The 17,814-nt window shown below is 36.5% G+C and overlaps 2 protein-coding genes and 1 long non-coding RNA gene across 7 annotated transcripts; all 3 read right to left on the bottom strand.

Moving 5' to 3' along the window:
- On the bottom strand, positions 479-5,853 carry LOC109845396 (DNA-3-methyladenine glycosylase). Its single transcript, XM_020414652.1, has 6 exons — positions 5,481-5,853; positions 5,292-5,363; positions 3,401-3,524; positions 1,735-1,805; positions 928-988; positions 479-866 (listed from the first exon to the last, which is right to left on the bottom strand). The coding sequence occupies exons 1-6, from the start codon at positions 5,769-5,771 to the stop codon at positions 715-717; spliced, it is 771 nt and encodes a 256-aa protein (XP_020270241.1). The 5' UTR covers positions 5,772-5,853; the 3' UTR covers positions 479-714.
- On the bottom strand, positions 9,358-12,344 carry LOC109845706 (gamma-tubulin complex component 3; the record flags this gene model as incomplete). The annotated part of the gene is made up of 3 exons (XM_020414976.1): positions 9,358-9,587; positions 9,672-10,065; positions 10,153-12,344. Coding segments are annotated over 2 exons (2,454 nt in total), but the record flags the coding sequence as incomplete, so codon positions are not given.
- LOC109845518 lies at positions 15,450-17,651 on the bottom strand. Of its 5 annotated transcripts, none has more exons than XR_002248399.1 (4): positions 17,037-17,643; positions 16,788-16,879; positions 16,323-16,457; positions 15,450-15,677 (listed from the first exon to the last, which is right to left on the bottom strand). It is a non-coding gene; the product is annotated as an uncharacterized LOC109845518 (long non-coding RNA). The 5 variants fall into 5 exon arrangements; XR_002248396.1 differs by having other exon boundaries at positions 17,061-17,641; XR_002248397.1 differs by having other exon boundaries at positions 16,323-16,879; positions 17,037-17,651.

Below are 17,814 nucleotides of genomic sequence, written 5' to 3'. Positions count from 1 at the left end.
AATTTGTTAATTTTACCTATTAATTTGTGTACGATTATACGTAGAGGGCTTTTTGTACGATTTTTTCCCCTGGTTCCTTCGTTTGTTCATTAAACTGTTTGACATTCATTCCCTCACGCCGTCGCTTTGGCCGGTCGGTTAAGGCGTGTGCCTGCTAAGTCCCATGGGGTTTCCCCGCGAGGGTTCTCTCAGGCGATCATTTTTTAATTAAACCTTAAAAATAGCGATCATTTTTTTAATTAAACCTTAAAAATAGATTTCAAATAAGATTTCTCATCGAGCAATAATAAAATGTAAAGTTTCTGTGTTCAACTTCATCTAGTGGTTTGAAAAAGAAAATTTAGAGGAAAATCTTAGTGTTCTTTTTTGCATTCTTTTCTGCAGTTCATAAAAAAGGTGCATAAGAAATAATTTACGTTGGACAATTGGATAAATAGTATTTGCATTCATAATTTATACATGAAAACACCCAAAAACATCTGGCAACCCTGAAGCTACACGTCAAATACTGCACACCAAAGAAACAATTACGAGTATTCCTCAAAAGAAAAAAGAAAAATCCGTATCAAAGATCATATGTAACGTCAAATATAAACAATCTAATTCCATTAAACCTTTCAAGCTATTTTGCATTTGACCTTAACACACAAAACCCACAAAATACATACAATCACATTTCAAAAGACCCTATATAAACAGAGCCTCTGATCATATTCAAGGAGGCCTGAGAGTGTTCTTTGGAGCACTTATCCAAGAACTACCAGCAATGGCAAATCTCCACAGCGCACTTACATGCTCAGCCGACGCATACTCAATGCCAACACGCGGACCTATCAGAATCTTATCAGGTTCGGGTAAAGATATTTATTAGATGGCAAAACACTCGGCCAAAGAAAAATGAAATGGTTTCAGGGGAGCAAGGTTAAATACCGGGTGAATAAAGAGGATGGTGTGACCATGAAGTTGAGATCCCCAGTGCCTGACCGACCTAGCAAAAAGAGCGGGAACAAAGGAAGTGAGACGTTAAAATTTGTCTAAAACAAACAGCATCTTTGTTATTCCAAGTTGCAGATATGGTAAGCACCTGACCGTGGAAGAAAAGGAAGAGCATATAATAACTCGCATCATGTAGGTATTCCAATAAACATGTTACCTCTTGTTCCTCGACATTCTCTAGGTCATGGTCTTCATATAGTAACCATTCCAAGGGAAATTCTACAAATATTCCAATCATCCAAAAAAAAAAGATGGGTTGAAACTCCACTGAAGGCTTCGGCCAAATATAGGACCGAATTTTTCTATTAAAATGTTTTGAGCCATTGCTAATTGTGGTTAGGAAAGTGACCTTGTACTATAGAGTATGGACACCTCTCTTACCATTAGCGTACATCAAAATTCACTTTGTGTAATAAAAGGCGACAAACACTTCTTCCAACAGAAATACCAAAATAGGCATGTAAAGGAAAGCATATTCCACACCACTCATTCACATCAAGAACTAAAACAAACATATATGTCCAATCTAAGAAGCTTTAAGATATATATATATATATATATATATATATACCTCCCCCGTGAGCTGCAAGTGTATGACATGTGAGCCCCCTACTAGTCACATCGGTGTGGGGCTCACATGTCATACACTTGCAGCTCATGGGGAGATGTGAGCTGCCAGCTCACCTCCATTATTCTCTCTCTATATATATATATATAAAGAAAGTTAGAATCACAAACCTTTCCAGGCCCTGTAAGTAGGACAGGCTTCTCAGTCTTTTGACCTCGGCGTTCCTGAATAGTCTCCAAACCTGCAGGTTGTCATGGAAGTTCTGTAATTGACCATTGCCAATTGGTATGTATTTTGATTCTCATTGTTAGGCTCTTCTTCTTTCACTAGAACTTTGACACATGCAAATGCACGAGCTATGAAAACATTTTATTTTTGAATTAATAAATACAAATGAAGATATGAAGATAATTCATCTTTTTATTGCATTTAATAGATTGGCGGAGAGAACAACAATCAAGTAATGTCTCTTTGAACCTAAAATCCTTCATTATTTTACTTCATGTATTAGTATAAATAACTATGATATCGATATATGCATAGAACTTTACTTTTTTATAACATAAAATGCGAAGAAAACATTCATTATTTAGGCTCCTTTTTCTTATGACATTATATGATATAAAATATTCTAGAAGCAAAAAAGAAAAGAGAAGAGAAAACAGCAACTGTTGTAAAATTACATTTTTGACCTTTCAGTTACAATTGAAAAGGAGGACATGTCCGCCACTTATCCAACTTTGCACTACCCTTAGTTGGTTTTTTATATAGTAGTATAGATGAGAAAAGTAATGTCGAGTGAGATTTCCCGTCAACCTATATACTATTAGGAGATAAAAATGTCGCCTTTGATTGGATTTTTATAATTATAATACATACCTTCCCGGGTCTCAGGGCATTCATGAAGAATCATCTTTTCCTTATTTGTGTATTAGAAGAGATCTAAACAAAAAGGGAGAATTTTGTCTGTTTGAAAGACTTGGAGTGTAATTAAGATTACACCTGCTATATTACTTATTTTGCCAGAAAGACCATCTATCGGCGCATGAAAATATATGTCTAGATTCTTGACATGGAGGTCAAAATTAAAAGAGACCTAAATAGTCATATAACCACTTCTCATTACTAAACTCATAAGATCAAAATGATAAATGTAGTCCTTAAACAATAAGTAAATCAAGACATAGATTAATAAAAATTTGCACGATACTTTGGTTATTGAATATGAGCAAGCCGGTGTTCCCTTCCATGGAAGTATCAGTTTGATTATACATGAAGGCTATAAATACTAGACAATATAGCAAGTGAAAAACAAAGTTTCATATTATTTACATAGCATATAGGGAAGAGATGCATGCCTTTGCATGAGATAAAACGACATCATAATGGCCTGTAAGTCTATAAGCTGGTTCACAAAATGCAGGCAAATCACAATAGGAAATGCCAGTAAGCAGATAGAGTTAACTTTCTATATTAGGGTGAAAGAAAGGTTAAAGGCCAAAAGGAAAGCCTACAATTCGCAATGAGAAAAAGACTAGAAACAATTATCTTGATTGGAGATGGGATGCACAGATAGCAAATCAGAAATAGAGCCACAGTCACGTAAATGAGTGCCAGTCTAAAATCCAGAAATATAATAGATTTCAAATGGAAATGAGAAAACTGTTTATCTAGGAAAGCAAGAACTTTTACTAGCAAATCACCAGCCAATGTGATAAGATACAATTAAGCAGCAATTGCAAATTTCTTGTAGCAGTGGCCAACCCCCAAGAGGAACAGAAATGTCCATCTGGTTATAATCTGAATATTACATTAAATAATTGCATGAGAACTTACCACTCACAGGAGCACAGGAGCGTACTAAGACTGCAGCACCCAATCCTTCCTTGTCAGCAACAATGTTCAGCATCATGTGGAGACCGTAACATAAGTAAACATATGCATGTCCTCCTGGACCAAACTGTCCCCGAAAATCATCAGATATCAACAATATTTTAGAAATGCAATGACGGTACCCCCAAAAAAAAACATTCGAGAACAGTGCATACAGCTTCCAAAGGAATATACTGGATATAGTTTCCAAAGGAATATACAGCACACACAGTCACCAAAAGCTGGAAGCAGCAAAGAGTATAGATATTTAATCAGGATTTTTATCTTTTGTGACCTAGATATGCGACTTTTCGTTAATTATTGGGTTCACAAATTACTAGTAAACTAACCCGAAGCAAAGTTAGATATTTAAAAATATAGTGGACCAAAATCAAATGAAACTTTGGGGTAGACAAAGCGCTAGAAATATGAGACTGACAGAAGTTTAGACATATAATTAACTTGTAAGTTCGGCTAGTTTTGCCTTCTGACCATCTTCCTTCTCACATTATGCAGATCATTAGGGAAGATAGAAGAGGATTCTATAATTTTAGGAGGGGTGAATGGTTATTGCTTTCTTTAGGGCTTTCAGAATTTTTTTTTGGCATGCTTTACCTTGTATTGTCTCAGGATAATTCTATAATATCCCATTTCTCTCATCCATCCAAATAACAATCCTCCAATGCCCCTTTTGTAATTCTTGAATGGGTTTTTAAGCCATCTGACTTAATAAAATTCACAGGCATATATGCGAACCTACGAGAAGTTCCGGGTATAAAAAAATAATAATAAACTTTTAAGAAAGGAAACATTTTCTACTGATCCAAGTTAGCTAGGCACTTCTATCTAATGTCATACCCATATGGGACACGCAGTGGTAGGTCTAGGAAAACTTTCTTAGAGGTGTGGAAGACACATAATTTGTTTAGTGATTATATAAGTAAAATTCAAACAGGCTCTTCAATGCAAATTGCGGTGCAATTTTGATTGTTAGGTGTGCAACTGCACCCCCATGACCCAATACATATCCGCCAGTGCGGGTATGGAAACATGCCCGTATGCGCACTGACACTTCCAAGGACACTCCTTGTATATATCCATACATTTATTTGAGCGTGTAATCAATTATAAAATACAAAATTTAATATAAAACACTCATCCTACATTTCCTCAATGTGTATCATGCACTTCACGCTGACTTTATAGTCGACATAATAAAAGAAACATAAAAAAAATGTTATAGAAATTTTACTTCTCAAATGTGAATGAGAAATAAGATTGGTCTTATCTCTAAGTTTATTAATTTCAACATATGTATATAGCCGTGTTCCCGTACTACCTTTTACAAATGTGTCGACGTGTCGTGTACACGTACCCGCACCCGTACCCATGCATGCGCCGGTATCCATGCAACTTAGCTACTGATCAAGACTCATACATACAGGAACGAATGGGTTTGAATAACCAATCCCAAAGGAATTGAAATAAAGCTTTGTCGCGCTTATTATTGTCATTGTTGTTGTTCTTGTTATTGTATGTGGAAAAGGCAAACGCACCCCTCTACAAATATTTATGGTTGAGTTTGATGTAACTTCAGTTTGGTCTTCTGCATGTTTAAACATCCCTAAAAATAAAATTTACAGCTTTTGGTCAACCCTTAAAGAAGGTAAAACATAAGTCCCACAATTGACATGCATAGCTCAATAACCTAAGGTCAAATTCCGGACTTCTATTACATTAGGAACTATTACAGACACAATTGTAAAATTATAATCAAGTTAAAGTGAAGCTCCACAAAAATTACCACCAAAATAAACCAAATTACTGGGGTTTTTTTTTAAGTCAAGACTTTTACCACAGGAGCTGTCCTCGAAGTAACACCAAATCTACCGTGACAAGCGGTATCGTTTGTTCGGTAAGCCTCCACCTGCATTATTCCGAAAAATATAGAACCATTTTGCAGAAAACACCCTCAACTTTTTTTTACATTGATAAGTAAAGTCCACTTTTCGGGGCGCAAAGTGCAAGGAAAAAAAAATGTTACCTCGGTGATTTGCAGAACGACGTCGTCCCTGCGGAGGAACTTGCCGAGGAGGCGAGGGGCGAGGTCGAGGGCGTCGATTTCGAAGAAACTCCGCGGCAAAATCGCCGCCGGGCTGGGGAGGGCGACGGGACACGTGGCACGCTGTGGACGAGCGGCGGCCGTTGCGGTGGCCTTGGATGGGGTTTGATCGCCGATGCCCTCTGATTTGATCGCCGTGGGTTTGGTTTTGGGGGTTTTGTTGGATCTCCTCGCCTTTCTCTTGAACCGCGGGGGGGTTTTAGTCGCGGTCATCCGGCGCGTCCGTTGAAAGGGGCGACGGAGCTCGGTCCCTATACTTCTTGGTTTGGGCCGGGTCCAAGTCGGAGGGAGAGAAGAGGACCCTTTAATAATAGAACAATTTTTCACTGTAGACCCAAACTGAGTTTTTATTATCAAAATCGACCGATTTTTTTTTAATTACCAAAATCGACCCGTTTTATGCCACGTAAGCATAATCTCATTTCCTAATTAGTCGGGGTTGCCAACCCCGACTGTTTAGGAGTTGTTAAACCCTAATTAAATCAGGTTTAAGGCTTCTAATTGGGGTTTAACAACTCCTAAACAGTCGGGGTTGGCAACCCCGACTAATTAGGAAATGGGATTACGCTTATGTGGCATAAAACGGGTCGATTTTGGTAATTAAAAAAAAATTCGGTCGATTTTGGTAATAAAAAATCTGTTTGGGTCTACAGTGAAAAATTGTTCTTAATAATACTATATTTTACCAAATGTTTATAATATGATTATGATGATCTCTGATGTAGGTAGATAGCGGAACAATTTATTTCTTCAAGTAATTCTTATATTATTTTTGATGAACAATTATTATGAGGGACAAATTTTCAAAACCAACCTATTTGATAAACTAATTGCAAAAAACGACATGTTTCAAATTTATTTAGAGAAACCGACCTGGTTTCAGCACTGTCGCTGAAACCAGGTCGGTTTTTCTAAAAAACTTTACGAAACTTCACGGGAGTTCAACTCCCGTGAAGTTTTTTCTCATAACAAAACTTCTCCCATGAAGTTTCGGAAACTTTTTTTCAAAAACCGACCTGGTTTCAGCGCTGAGGCTGAAACCAGGTCGGTTTTTGCAAATAAAACTGAAATGGGTCTTTTTTAGGAATAGTTTATCAAATGGGTTGGTTTTGAAAATTTGTCCTTATTATGAGATGTGGTTTTGTTATCTTTGGAATAAATCAGAATCTTTTTAGATGTAAATGGACGGTGATTCAGAAAGTGAGCGATTGGGAGAGAAAAATGAAATTGAAAAAAAAATATATATATACATCGTTCTTTCCCAGAAACATAACATGATTAACGGAAGAAACTACGAGGGCACGAGATTCATCTTGTATCCTCGTATACACAACTAAATTAGCAGCCAGTCGCATCAATTTTTTTTTTTTTTTTTTGGTATCCTGGGCTAGAGCAGCCAGTCGCATCAATTTTTTTTTTTTTTTTTTGGTATCCTGGGCTAGCAAAACTTGCAGGTCATTTTGCTGAACTTCAAGTTGGAATCAATCTCAACTTCATCAAGAAACTAAGAGTGTTTCTACGCTGTTCATTGATTTTCTTTTTGGGTACAAAACACTGGTAATCATAATATGAGTTTTCAAATCTAAGTCAATATTGAGTTCATCAAAAAGTGTACTGAAATAGGCAAATTGTATTCTTTTGTACATAAGATCCATTTGAGAGAGAAATCACATTTTACTCGGTAACACCGACCCTTAGCAAAACTATGCGTTGGGTATATCATTGTCATGTTGACATATCCCCCAATAGTTTTTGTGATAAAGGAACATAGAGATACTGATTTGGAGGATGAAAGAGAAAACCAACATTATAGGGAAAACGCAAGTGGTTTCTGAAACCTTATTATCAATAATAATAGAATCATGTAATAAAAAAAACGCCATCTTTGATTCTTTGCGCAATTAAGCAACATGCGCGCAAATTTTTGCTTCCTCGACATAAGTGTACAAGTCCAAGCATTAAAAACGAGCGCAAGCATGAAATATACACAAATATCATATCTGCACTTAAATTGGCATAAATGACTCTTACGAACAAGGGACACATGGCTGGCAAATGAGACTGAGTTCAACGCAAAGCTTCAACATTAGCAAGATTGTATTTGTCACAATAGAAGCAACCAAAACAAAATCTATAATCAAGAAAAAAGTTTGGCACATGAATAATTTCTCTCCCTCTGTTAAATTAAAAACCATTATTGCTCTAGTAAGGGCTTATCCTAGGCATATTTGATCTTCAATTATGATGCCGTTGTCCTAGATGGCTAGGTCGCCCGCGAGAAGTAAAAATGATGGGCTACAAAAACCTAATTAAACCAACTTGTGGAGTATAGAACTATATATTAGATACGAAATATGGTTACAGTATGATACAGACATTAAATACGACAGATTCTGAAGAACACGGAGATGGTAATGGCATGGATATCATGAGAACACATAAAAATAGAATTATACATAACAAATAATATGCAGGGCTGAGGACGGTGAACCTTAAAATTTAGGACACCTATATGCCCTGGGAAAACCAACAATAAAATTATGCACGTATATTTTAATAAGTTATGTGAACAATCATACTCTTTAGTAATAAATTAAGACACATATAGAATGTCTAGAATACGTCAAAGGCAATATTTGATATGTATTGATCAAGTATTAGAGTGTCCAAACCTATTTTGAGATTTTATTGAGACTTGAACAGAGGAGATACTAAAAGAAAGAAAAAAAGTAAAGAGTGTCCAAATATCTTTGTCCTCCTCCCATGATACATGTATGCTTTCTACTTTGAAGCATCAGTGCTATTTAGGCATTACCTAATAAAAACTTCCAAAATAATACTGTACAACTCATTCGGTTGCCCACTAATATCCAGCTTAGGTTTCCATCCTCTATTTAGCATGAGTTCAAGACATGAGTCCGTGACAAAGAATAGGGGGGAAATGTATTGCACCAACTTTCTCTTAAACTTGTAGTTTTATATTTCTGTTTGCATTACTTGGGTGAAGAGTTGATTCATCGTCCTTATCCAAGATATTCTCATTTCAAATGTGTATCTTGCCTAAACAAATAGAATCAGAGTCTCTAACGTAACTAAGCGCAAAAAATATCAATTTCCTTTGGTATAAATATGATCAGTTAAGTTACCAAAAAAATACTAAATTCAATTAAACTAGTTTTTCCACCATCATAAAGTGCGCCAATATATGCCACAGCAGACCTGAGTTATGTAGCATTATAGATTGTTGGATCGATAAATGGGGTGTCATGTTCAATATTACAGCAATATTTGCAATTCAAGTTTCACTTGCATGCACATACTTCGTTCAATTATATAATTTTGCAACTTGCAGCTGCAGTTAGAGGTGGTTTGCAAAGATCTTAAGTGGAACTTATCCCAGTGAATGGACAATTGAAGGTCTGAACCTCATGACTCACATAATTGCTGTATCTCTAGTGGAACTTGCAGCTGCAGTTAGAGGTGGTTTGCAACAATCTTAAGTGGAACTTATCCCAGTGAATGGACAATTGGAGGTCTGAACCTCAACTGAATTAATCCAATTTACAACAGTATGCTTTTATTTGTCTTGGGTTCATACTTCGCTCCTTATACATGAATAAATGCCTTCTATCATACAGTTTCTTGTCACATAGGATTAACGCATGCAATCAATCCAAGATCAATACAGCCTGTCAATGCAAGTGTATGTATCACCATTTTAGTAGCATCGCAGAAACCCAACCCAAGCATGTTTTTGAATTATCATAATGCACATAAAAGTTAAAATGATAATACAAACTGAAGCCAGAAGCCATAATTTAGTGAAAGATTATATCATATTTCCAAAAGGATACATATTTTCATGGGCAATTTTATAATATCCCCATGTAAAAGAACCAATCAATAAAAAGTAGAACACCATCAAAACACATGAATGCACACTAATGGATTGAGAATTTGAGATCCAAAATACACAGCAACAAAGCTCACCTGAATTCTCCAATGATCAACACTTCTGTTAACAGACACCTGCAAAACATGGGAAACAAAAATTAAAACCACAGTAAGAGGATATAGACGGAAAACAAAACCAAAATTCTTCTATTCGACTACCTTGGTTTGTATATACAAAATGAATACCCAACTAAAGATTTCAGGGAATGTGTCAAATCATACAACAAACACCAATGGCAGGCTTGGCAGAATGCTGCTTTTGCCAGGCTGATTCATCTGCTCTCGTGATGTTTATTTACTGGGAGAAAGACGGCTATAGTACTCAGTAAAGTCTAATCGGAACAGGAGAAATTTCAGGTCAACGTGTTGCTGCAATGGCAATTGGGAAATGAACGCATCAAGTGATGATGAGTAATCCTTTGCAATCACATCTAGATCTTCACCCATCTTTTTAAGAAAATCTCCAGCAAGTTGGATCATTGATTTCCTCCCACCATCAAACCACGATCCCGACTTTGAGAGATCTTTTGATTTTGCTCTAGAACTTTTCCCTCTGCAAAAGCAAACACGCAATTATCATTAAGGCAAGCCCAAATTTCTCCACACAGAAAAAAAAATCACAGTAGAATAAAAAAAATACCTGTTTTGCAACTCATATATCCTTTCAAACCACCGATCAGCAAGACTTCGAAATTTCAAAATGTGGTCAAACAACACAAAGAGGGTCTTGATTATCCCTTGAGACCTCTCCCCAAGAAGAGACTTCTCAACGATCGACCCAAGGTACTTGTCATGTGCAGCAAGTAGATCATCCAAATCCTTAGCTGCATCCATTTCCTCCGAGAATCTCGCCCAGGAAACTTCAAGAACCTGAAACATTATATAATCCTGAAAATTTGTCACGAAATGGTTCATTTCGTTCCAAATCACCTGGCACCTCCGAAGCACCGACACAAACTGAACTCTAACTGCCGGTTCTTTAGCAAGAGAACATGAGATTATGCAGTTCGGCTTCACCGTCTTCCAAACCCTGATCAAAGCATGCTCAACCCTTTTAAGCTTCCATAAGAAATTAAATATTCTGTGGTATCTTTTCATGACAGATGCTGTGAAAACAGTGTCCAGTGGCACTCTAGCACCATACTCTAGAGCAAAGACATCCCATCCTCGATCACCATCCCCATGCTCCATCATTCTCACCTTCAAACGATCAAGAATATCTCGGTCATCATACTGAGCATTAGATGCTCGAATCGCTGTCTCAAGAAGTCCAGCAAGCTGGAACGAGCTAATAGTGTTTGCAGGTTCAGACAGCTCAGGCCCTACAATATCCATCAGATACTGAACAAAGTCTCCCTGTCCTAAAAGAAGGTACCTCTTAATAGCTAGACAATGGTCCTTAAATCTGTATTTTCCATGAACCACATCCATCAAGTGTCGATCAATCCTCTTTGCTGCTTCAATAACCAAAGCTTCTAAGGCATCGGTTTCACCATAACCAAGCCCACCCCTTCTCGTGGTAGTTCCAACATGGGCTGCCGCCTCGGCAGCAGCATCAGCCCATCCATTATCCTCACAACAAACCCTAAGGAAATTAATCGACTTTCCTGTCCTCAAAATCCTCTGAGCCAAAACCGAAGAAATGAAAGAAGGAAGCATCAATGACTGAATTCGATATCCCTCCCTCCACAAAGCTTCCACCTTTACCGGTTGGCTTACAATGAAAAATTCATTAAACACATCCTCTAACTCTCCTTCAAGGACCCAACTCCTCACCATCTCAAACAATGGTGAACAAACTCTTCGAAGCAACCGACCCATAAACTCCTGAACCAAAGGATCACCATGCTGAGATTGTCCATGAATAGCTCCGGCCATTGCTCCACCTTTCAAATCTCTACATTTATCAACAAGAACCGCCATCAATCGCATTCTAACCATCGGTTCAGCTAGCCACACAGCCAACCTTCTCAAGGAAAGGTAATTCTCTGGCGAACCAGAATCCGATCCTGTCATTGGGATCGGAGTTGATGACTGTGATTCAAGAACTGCCAGCAACTTATAGAAATCAGACAACTCATCTTGCAATGCTGAAGCAAAAGCTTGACCTACAGTCCCAACCTCTTCAGCTACAAATCTCGCCATACTATCATTAATATAATTTCTCACCTTTCTGAACAAAAACCCTAGCTCAGCAAGTTTCCTTACCAAGATCCGAGTAGATCTCGGAACCTTCAAGCTCTGCAGAAGCTCATACGAATCCGATTTCTCATCGAATTTCACATACCGACCATCGATCCCTTGAGAAACGTAGAGGACGTCTCTAACGAGCGCCGATTCAGAAACCTCGGTCTCTTCAGAAACGAGATCGCCGAATTCCCTTAGTGCGATCTCACGAATGTTGTCTGGATCTTTCGAAAGCAAAAGAACTCCGCCACGGCCGGAGGTTTGAGAAGCTAGGGTTTTCTTCGGAGTAGATAGAGGAAGCGAAGGGAGGCCAGCGGACACCTTAGGGATCGAAGATGATTGGCTTTTCCTACGATCGTCGGCGATCGATTTGAGGAGATAGAGGAGAGCCCAGCGGTTCTTAATCGAAGATCGATGAGTGAGCTTCGAGTAGAGATCTGCGAAGGAGAGGGCGTCAGCGTGGCGGCCGCTGAGGGCTAGGGTTCGCTTGATGGACTCGGCCATGGCAGATGGCGGAGGACGAGATCGTGGATGAGGTTGGAGGTTGAGGGGTCGTCCATTTTGGCCGGCGGTGACAAGATCTGGTGGAGCTAGGGCTTTTGGGGTTTGGGGATTTTTTACGGGATTATTGGTATTTTTTGTTTTTTAGATTTTTATTTTTTCCTTTTTTTTATGTGGGCGCGGAAATGAAATCTTTTTGAAAAGTGAGGGTTTAGGCCGGCGGTTGCAGCTTGCAGGATAAGGGGGGTGTTTGGTTCGATTTCTACAAATTATAAGAAATTTTTTCCATCTAAAATATAACTTTCTTGTATTTTTTAAAAAATATTATAAGAAAGTTTTGAGAAGTCAAAAAGTATCAATTTTTTTGTTTTTTTTACTTTCTTTATTTGGTTCAAAACAAGAAAATGACTCATAACTTTATAGAAAATAGCAAGATTTCTTATAATTTATAAAAATTAAACCAAACAGCCCTTAAATTTATAGAAAAATATTAACTTTATAGAAAAGTATCAATGTGGTGCCAGATTCCTGGGTGATTTTCGCCCATTTTGAGAGTAAATTGATTTCTATAAATTTTGGTACTTTTTTGTACTTTACAAAAAATATTTCTGTAAATTTTTTTGAACCAAACACTGTTTATGGAAATCTACGAAAAAATTTAATTATAAAATTACCATTGTCAGGCATTTTGAGAAAACTTTTCTATAAAATTGTGTAATCAAACACCCCCTAAGTGGCTGAACACCATTGTCATTTACATTTTTTTATACCAATAAAAAATTGTTATCATTGTGCATTTTGCAAAATTTTATCTAAGTTTCTTTTTATTAATTTCTATGTTCTCAAATTATTCCCTTGTTAGGAATCGGAAAAAAATATTTCTTTGTTTTATTAGATGGCTACTTTCCAAAATAACTACTCTATATTTTTCACTTTTTTTCCTATTCGATGTGTTTTTGTCCTTTTGTTTATGTTTTTTTTTTTTCTGTGCTAGATTCAATAAAATGTTCAATACATATGCGGTGTTCCAAAGAAAAATTATCTATTTATCATTCTAGTCATTTTTTTTATAGTCCTCATGTTTTGCATTAATATAAGGAGGATTATATTTTTTGTGTCGAAGCATTTTTACTAAACCCTAATATCCTAACTGTATCTAAGCCCGAGGCTCAGCCTCTATTAATTTAGTCAAACGATCCTAATCAGCACCCACTTGGCATAAGAGCATCTTTAAGGGTTCCCTACAATGTCCCTTAATCTAGGGGGGATTTTAAGGGAGGAGAAGGTTCTCCTCCAATGGTTCCCCCTTAAAAGTCCCCATATCCCTTAATTATTCATTTTTAAATGTTTTAATTTTATTGATTAGGATTTAATTAAATATATGGTTTATTTATAAATAAATAAATAAATAAATATTAATAACTAAAAATTAATTAATTAATTAATTTAAATTAAGAAATTACCTTATATACTCATTAAATTAATTAATCATATTAAAATTTAACAAATAATTAATTTATATACTATACATTACCTATACATTAACTTAATTATATTATTTTAAATTAACTATACATTAACTAAATTTAATTTTTCGGACCCCCTGGAGATGCTCTGACAATCCAAGCAAATACCCCCACCAAATCTCATGGGCGATGCCTTGATTAATTGACGAGCTAGCCTCAATCGGTTGCCCAAAACATCACTTCACATGCGGTGGAGCCTGCCAAAACGCATGTCTAGACTTACTCTGACGCATAGCCACCAGTTAACAAACATCGCCCCCATTCACTTGCCAAAAGGGGACTCTCCACATTTAGATCCCTAGATCCTCACGAGAGAGAAATCACAATCTCCAATTTAAGGGAGAGATAGTCACACACAATAATTAATGACCATTTTAGCACTCGAAATCTTAACAGTTATCAGTTGCACCTAATAACTTTTTGACTTTTAAGCATGGGAGAGAGGTTTTGGCCAAGACCCAACCCTAGCCCCTTCATAAACTGTTTCTTCGTGAACACATGTCACTCGATCGATAGAGCCTTAGGATCTTGAGATGTACAGTGTCGGCTCCTCTTCGAACATCCTCTCATTACGATGCATGTATAAATCACACCGAAAATAGAGAAGGAAACAATTATTAAATTATAATTTTTTTGCAGATTGAATTGGGAAAGCGTATCTATTTAAAACCTCCATACAGTCTAGTATAACTCATGAAATATGATTTTAATAAGAATCTAAAATTGAAAAATTCATGTCGAAATACAGACTGGATTTTCGGGTCATTGGATGTCTAACCACACTCGTTACCCGATATTTGATACGGGCAATGATGACGTGGCGAACAGCCATTAGAGCATCTCCAACTGTCGTTGCTAAGGGGAGTGCTCACATGTTCATGTCACAGCTCCATGAGTTGTTAACCATTGGAGGAGCAAGGGAGCCAAGTAAAGTTGCCAAAAGTTAGCAACGTTTTCAACCCCCTTTCAATTTATATTAATTTATGAATTTTAAAAATTTAGTGCGATAATATTTATAATTAAAAAATAATATGTGGGACCATGTAGTTAACATTTGGAGTTGCCAACTATTGAACTACTTTTTTAGTAAAAATTGCCAAAAGTGAAGTGGGTGAGAGAGAAAATAAAAAGTTAATATTTGTGATGATTTAATAAAAAATTTGGCAACCTCAAATAATCAAATAACTAGTATTTAGACCCGTGCAAAGCACGGTTTTTAAAAGATTTTTTGTAAATATTGAACATGTTACCAAAATAAAGAATTATATTTTAGATATGAAGTATAGGGGTGCTATTTGCTTTTTTTTATTCATTCATATATTCGATCAAATTTGATTCAATATCATGACTAATAAAAAATTTTAAAAAAGATATTTTGTAATTTATCTTCAACCTCTTGACGCAAGTAAGAGAATAGCATGACTAATAAAAATATTTCACTTCTCCTAACATAGCAGTGCATCAAAGTTCATCAAAACATACCAAGAAAAATTGATTACAAAAGATATATCGTAACTTCAGTTTTCTATGCTGATGTTAATGTGAAATGAAGAACAAAGAAGATTAGACCCTGTATTTCTACCCAAAAAATAGAAATAAGATTTAGTTAGTAACATAATTGTACTTCTAATTTCAATATATATATAATGTAGATTGCTTTATTATTATAGTATACAACTTTGATGAATAAATTTTAAAATAAATTTCAACCAAACCACACACAGACCAGTCACCTACAATAATACTATACAACCTTGATGAATAGTTTTTTAAATAAAGTTCAAAACTTTACATGTGCTTTTGTTGCAAATATATATACTAACTAATACTCAAAATTTAAAAGGACCAAAGTAACAAAATTGTCATTTTGCCTGACTCCACCGTTTCAACACATGAAGACTCGAGTTTCCGAACAAATTCCAAGAGTCTATCATGCTTGTCAAGCTTTGCTCTGCACAGAAAACAATCAACAATTTCAATAAACAAAACTCCATGAAAGATATTATATCATTATGTAAAAGCCAGAATGCTACCCAACCTCGCAAAAGTTAAGGTTATTTGAGGTGCATCAAACTAATCCTCTCCATGCAAGTATTTACTTTCAACTTATTAGTTTATATTCTATCATTCTTTGGCTGAAGTGAAACAACCATTAGTTTATATCCATATCATTCTTGGTAAGAATCCTTAGTTCATTGTTACTACTTACTATCAAAATGAATGTGTGAATTAACATAGAGACTAACCTAATCATGGCTGAGCATTAACATGCATTAATTAGGACTCTTGCCCTCGAGAGAACCACATTTTGCTATTACCTCAATATAATACTTTGGCAAAACTACACAGACACTTTACAATCTATTTCTAATTAAAAACAAAAAATTCATAAAAACTAAAGAGGTAAACAACAGAATTCTCTAGCAAGCAAGTTACATGTTTAGGAAATTGTGGCAAGCAAAATATCCTAAATTATAAAGACTGTTCATTTCGAGAGCCATAACCTTGAGATCAAGCAAGAAAACGAACAATTTGCAATTAACAACAAACTTAAAGAGTTAAAACAACAGAATTTGTGACAGCGCAAATTATATACCTGGGAAATTGGTACAACAACATCCCTAAATTCCTCCTGAAGTTTTGCATTATTATCAACCCATCAAAATCCCCCCATTGCTATCAAGATCATTTCTTTCTCTGTCCCTAACCCATCATAAACAATTTGTTTGCCCTGTAATAGTAACAGTATCTGGATATTGGCCGGTTATAACATATAAATAAATAAATGAAAAGAAGTTATACAGAAAACTCACTGTCACTATGATGGATAACACACGCCCTCTTCAAGAAGACATAAAAACACTTTTCTTTAAATACCCTCTGAGATTAAAATGTGATATTTCTACTTTTTTGTATTTTAGATTAACCCTGCATTAAGTTGTCAATTCTAGAAAATCTTTATTATGGGGGGTAACTAATAAAGTTGTGTAGGATAACCAATAAAGTTGAGAACATCTTAGCACTATATATATGAAATCTTAAATTGTAGAGAAAATCTTACAAAATTGGAGGAGAGGAAGGCTTCCTATACTCCAAGATCTCTGAATATACCCAAGCGATAAATACTGGAAAGAAACTAAGCAAAAATGACACCTGCGACAGAAGTAAAAGGTCATTATGTAGTAACAGAGATATCTATCATCAGAATTTGTTGAACCATAACAAAATGATTACTACAGCTTAATATGTCAAATACATGTGACACAAAGATTAATTGATTAAAATGTAAGAGGCAAAGCTTGATCCCTACAACCATCGCTACTAAACTGATCACCTCCAAGCCCTAGCTCCCCGCTTCCAACATTCCATCCTTCAGATTTCAATTCAGGCGGAGTTTCGAAATCCTCGTCGCGGTCGAAGACATGGATGGCAGTGGTCTTAGCGAAGCTCACACGGCGAGATCACTTCCGAGTGATCGCGAACTCGTCGGCATCGCCACCACTGGCGCTCCCGAGATCGATGGGTTTAGGATCCATGAATAAATGTTAGCGACTTTAGAGGGATTTTAGGGTTAGGGTTAGGGTTTTGGGAGACGTTGGGGAAATTAGAGGGGAGAGGAGAAGATGAGGCGGTGGGGGTGGGGGATCGGAGGTCGTAGGAGGATATCGAGGCTGGAGAGGAGAAGGCGGCGATGAGACGGCGGCGGGAGGAGTCGACGGCGAGAGCGGAGACGGAGAAGGAGGAAGAATTCTCTTGAACTATCTTTAGGCGGAAGAGGAAATTGATGAAGAGTAGGAAATGTGCGGAAGCAGTTGATCGATTGTGGGGAAGTTTTAATGTTTCAAACGTGGGAAGTTTTTTTTTAAGGAGAACGTGGGTTGTAAAAAGGAAGTTTAGAGGGTGAGTACGGAGATAAGTTGGATTTTTGAGTTTTTTTTTTAAATCTGAATAATTTTGTTATGAATAATCTGATTGGTTCAGATCAGATTTATTGTTCATAAAAGCTTTTTGAGTGTTCTCTTTTAGGGCCTGTTCGTTTGCCCCAAAAAAACGTGGAAAACTGGGAAATGAAAACAAATATTGCTGCT

Source organism: Asparagus officinalis, chromosome 6 (genome assembly GCF_001876935.1).
Source record: "Asparagus officinalis chromosome 6, Aspof.V1, whole genome shotgun sequence".
NCBI lineage: Eukaryota > Viridiplantae > Streptophyta > Magnoliopsida > Asparagales > Asparagaceae > Asparagus > Asparagus officinalis.
The sequence above is the reverse complement of the archived record's forward strand: the minus strand, read 5'-3'. Positions and strand labels throughout refer to the sequence as shown.

Coding starts and splice junctions, on each gene's coding strand:
- LOC109845396 (XM_020414652.1), bottom strand. CDS start 5,771: ATGACCGCGACTAAAACCCCCCCGCGGTTCAAGAGAAAGGCGAGGAGA. Junction 1,806..3,400: donor CTCCTGTGCTCCTGTGAGTG/GTAAGTTCTCAT, acceptor GACAACCTGCAG/GTTTGGAGACTATTCAGGAA. Junction 867..927: donor TCCTCTTTATTCACCCGGTA/TTTAACCTTGCT, acceptor TTGCCATCTAAT/AAATATCTTTACCCGAACCT.